This window comes from Phaseolus vulgaris, chromosome 10, assembly GCF_000499845.2.
Source record: "Phaseolus vulgaris cultivar G19833 chromosome 10, P. vulgaris v2.0, whole genome shotgun sequence".
NCBI lineage: Eukaryota > Viridiplantae > Streptophyta > Magnoliopsida > Fabales > Fabaceae > Phaseolus > Phaseolus vulgaris.
In genome coordinates, this window is record NC_023750.2 from 501,663 (window position 1) to 506,424 (window position 4,762).

At 38.3% G+C, this 4,762-nt stretch overlaps 1 protein-coding gene across 1 annotated transcript; it reads left to right on the forward strand.

Moving 5' to 3' along the window:
- Positions 1-2,634: 2,634 nt before the first annotated feature.
- On the forward strand, positions 2,635-4,517 carry LOC137818410 (UPF0481 protein At3g47200-like). The gene has a single exon (XM_068621822.1). It carries the CDS (start codon positions 2,855-2,857, stop codon positions 4,277-4,279), a length of 1,425 nt encoding a protein of 474 aa, XP_068477923.1. The 5' UTR covers positions 2,635-2,854; the 3' UTR covers positions 4,280-4,517.
- Positions 4,518-4,762: the final 245 nt, after the last annotated feature.

Genomic DNA, 4,762 nt, shown 5'->3' on the forward strand with positions numbered 1-4,762 from the left:
ACTCAAATATGATTTTGATTCTAAGTCCAACAAATAAAATACATTTACTTAGCACAAAGAGTTATCTCCTAAAAATAAAGACACTTTAAACCAAATTTTAGCATTATTTTCCCATAAAGACTCCTACTTCAATACAATAGTTGTATTAAAACTAGAGATATTAAATGGGATATTTTTTATCAAATATATACAATATATTAACAATATTAAATATTTTTTAAATACTATGCAACAATCTTAAACATAAAAAATTTAAGGAGAGGAAAGGCATCATAATTCATAAACCCGGTCAACATATCATATCATGGTTATGCATGAGTTCAAACAAGGAAAATTAATATTTTAAATATATATATATATATATATATTTAAAATTATTTTATTTTAATAAAAAAATATTTCTCTTTTCAATTATAATTTAATGCACAATTATCAATATATTAACATTTTATTTTAAGAAAAACCTAATCTGCTAAATAAATTGATATTGACGATAGAAGAGTTAAAATAATTAAGAGTGACGTGAATGAAAGATAAATTTGGTTTTAAATATCTGCAAATGGTTGAGTTGTTTATTATTTCATTAGTAAGGATTTAATTCAACTTGCTGGTTGGTGAATGGAGAATTAACAGTTGGCTTTCACACTGCAATATTGAAGGATTCAAATGTCAATCAGTTGATATAAAAAAAAAATATTTTGATAATTCTCAGAGTTATATATAATTTTAATGGGATAAATTTAAAAATAAATATATATAATAAAGAATAAATTTATAATTAAATAATATACAAAATATTAAAATAATGATATTAGAGGTTGTAATGTGGTTATATAAAAGATATAGATTGTCAATGTATCATTTTTGTTGTTATAAGGTAGCAACACCATTGGTGTATATATATTCTCACAAGGTCGAGATCCTACGAAATAACTTTTTCCGTCCAAGTTTTTCGGTCTTCTAGGCCTTTAGGTATGACGATCTTCTGTCTGCTCTCCAATCTTCCAAGCCGGATGGTAGATGGGGGTACCTGCGAAGGCGCTCCGACGATCAAGTCAGTTGGAGTACTATATGAAAATGTTCTTACAAGGTTGGCATCCTACGAAGTAACTTCTTCCGTCCAAGTCTTTCGATCTTCCCGGCCTTCAGGTATGACGATCTTCTATTTGCTCTCCAATCCTCCAAGCCGGATGTGGGAGGGGAGGGGGGTACATGCGAAGGCACTTCGACGATCAAGTCAATTTGAGTACTATATGCAAGTGAGTAGGGAGTGAAAAATTACCTTTGACGCTGGGTCTCCTCTGGTATTTATACCTTTTGGATGACCTCAACTGTCATGGGCCTACTCGTGGGTTTAAAAGAGGGTCCAATCATGTCTTAATCATGTTTTATCACTAAACTGGCTTAATTACGGTTAACTGTGGATTTATGGGCTATGCTTGGATTAAGAGAGTCAGTCAGCCTACTTGACTAATCGACAATACATTTGCCCCCAGGCTCGAGCGGACCGATTACCATTTGGCCATGTTGGCCTACTCGACTAGTCGACAGTACACTTGCCCACAAGCTCGAGTGGAGAAATTAGCATTCGACAGTACACTTGTCCCCAAGGCTCGAGTGAAGCAATTTGAGTGTAACGTAGAGTCTATAAAAGAAAAATTGCTTTATCTTTGGGTAGATGTCTATCCCGGGTCATATGCCCCTCAGGCCCAAGTAAAGGAACTTTACGCAGGGTCTTATGTGACTGCTAAGCTGAGTAGTCATTACTCTGTGTGGTTGGTGCTTCTGTTTGTCTGTTATGTCGTGTGATTGCTCATGTGTCCTCGAAGTCGAGTATGGCAGCTCATTGGTACATTCGAGGCACGTGGATGTGACATGGTGTCAGGAGGCTCAACGCGTGATTTGGACTGTTGATGCTGAATTGATCCAACAGTGGAGATCGAGTGTGACAGTTTGTATTTGCCCTTTCTTCTACCTATAAATAGGAGTGGTAGTGGATTTCGTTTTGTAAACGTGTGCCCTATTTTGTGTAAATTGGCGGCCATTCGGTCATTAATGGAATTAATCTTAACTAAAGAAACTTGTTTCCTTTTCGATTTTCTTTCTTACAATCTCGTTTTTACTCAGCTTTCGATAAGGTGAATTCTTTCTTGGTCGGAAGGTTTTTTTGACACTCTCTCAGTAGTGATTCCCTTGGGTGAATTCTAAGTGAATTTTACAGACTCTCGATAGGGATTTACTTGGGTGAATTTTACCTTTGCTGAGAAATTTCTTTATCGGACTCTCGACAGGGATTCACTTGGGTGAATTCCTCCTTAGCCGACGGGTTTCTTATCGGACTCTTGGTAGAGATTCACATAGGTGAATTCTACCTTCGCCGAGAGACTTCTTTATCAGACTCTCGGCAGAGATTCATGGAGGTGTATCATTTGTCGAAAAATTTCTTTATCGGACTCTCGGCATGAATTCACTTCGGTGAATTATACCTTCGTCAAGAGATTTCTTTATCGAACTTTCGGTAGGGATTCACTTGAGTGAACTCACCTTAGTTGAAAGATTTCTTATCGAACTTTCGAGGGATTCATGTAGATGAATTCTACCTCGTGGAAAGCTGTCTATATACCGTGTGTAAGTGTTAACCAAACGTTTTTCTTACCGATGTTTCAACTTTTAAAAACTGTGGACTTAAACTCTCTGTTGAGAGAAAGTACACATAGGCCATTCCACCATCAACAACAACACATATTTGGATCAGTCTTTCTCAAATCTCAACCTGAATAATAACAAAACGGAAAAACAAGAACAACCACTTGCTGGGGCTTCTTCTGAGAATTCTTCGCGTAATCGGTGAGACATGGCTTCAACAAGAGAACGCAATGTTGACCCCACCAGTTGGATGTTTCCTATTCAAGTGTTGCTGGGCACTATCAGACACGGAGAAGTTGAAGCATGCAGCATCTCCAAGGTTCCAGACAAGCTTAGCAAGCCAAACAAGGACGCATACCTTCCCCAGCTTGTCTCCATCGGACCCTACCACAGGGGCTCCAAAAACGATCTCTTGTTGATGATGGAACAACCCAAATGGAATTACATGCTCTCTCTTCTAGGACGATCCCTGTTCCAAGCGCAACAACAAAACAGGGGAGAAGCAATTGAAGACGGGCCCAGAATGGTGAAAGTAATGGGCGAGACCATTCTGGAGATAGAGTACATAGTTCGTGCCAGCTATGGGGGGAACGTTCAATCTGAACCCCACGATCTAGCAAAACTCATGCTTGTGGATGGTTGTTTCTTGTTAGAGTTTCTTCACAGGCTTCAGGAGTATAAGGAAGCCTTGGAGAATGGTGATAATGAGGAGGATGACCCTCTATTTGAAAGCCAAGACAAAGTCTTGTCTCTGTTGAGTGACTTGCTTCTGCTTGAGAATCAACTACCCTTCATTGTTCTCAAGAAGTTGTACAGAAAACTTTTCCCGGTTCCTGTTCCCGTTGAGCAAGATCACCGTGTTGCTACTATGGCAATGGAAGCTCTGGGCTACCCTTCGGATGTTCCTACCTCTGGCGCGGCTCATCTTCTTCACCTTGTTTATTTGTCCATCGTGAACCAGGAGGGTAGGAAAAAAACTAGGGCAGCGCATCAAGAGTTAAAGCGCTGTGCTACTAGGCTTCGAGCTCGCGGAGTAACAGTAAAAGTAAAAGAAGGAGGTAGAAGCAATACGAACCAGTTTGGTGATATCTTTAACTTTGAGATAAATTTTGACAATGGGGTGTTGGAGATTCCTCAGCTGCGTATTAAGAAGTCAACGGAAGTGACATGGAGGAACATGATTGCGTGGGAGCAGAGCAGGATTGTGACCAGTTGCAAATTGACTTCTTATGCTTTGTTCTTCCAAGGCTTGATTTGTTGTACGCATGACATCGAACTGCTTCAGCGTGTTGGAGTTATAGTTAATGAATCGGGGAAAAGAAATGAAGATTTGCTGAAGCTGTTTGAAAATCTGTGTGAGGGAGTTGACCAAATGGATTGGAGTTATAGTGAGGTTTGTGCCAAGTTGAATTCAGACACGGGAACGAGATCGTTAAGAAAATGGCCTATTCTCACTTGGCATCGCTGCAGATGTATCATTGCAATTTTTGTTTACTATTGGAAAAACTGGTTCAGCATTTTGATAAAGGAACACATTCCTACGATTTGGAAACTCATAGGAGTGTTGGCAGCTATGGTGCTGCTAGGCCTCACTATTGCACAGACATATTATTCAGCAAAGAGCAGTAACTAATAAAAAACCAAGTCTTGTTTGGTTGCTTTCACCGATTCCAACTATAGCAGTGGAGAATTGATTTTAAGATTTATCTTTTGCTAAAGTTTGATTTTGTCAAGTTAATAAGTTCCTGAGTTAGGAACCAGTTGTAATTGCAATGCCTGTTACCATGATTCATTTATCTGTGTGTCTATGTGATCTATTTCTAAATGAATTCGTGTCATCCACTCATTTTATATATCAAGAACTATCCATGAAGTCGAGCTTGTGATCTATTTCTAAAGAAATTCGTGTCATATACTAGTGAGCTTATGCTCCAATAAACATGATACAACCCAAATCATTTTTCAGTTATTAGATTGGTGTTTCAAACTCATCCTTTATGTAAAAACATTGTAATAGGTTAGTTATAAATGATTGGTTACATGTTTTTCCTCCTATCTTTGTTGCTCTTGTTGTCGCTACTTCTTTAAGGTTTTCTTCACAATAGCAGAAACAAGA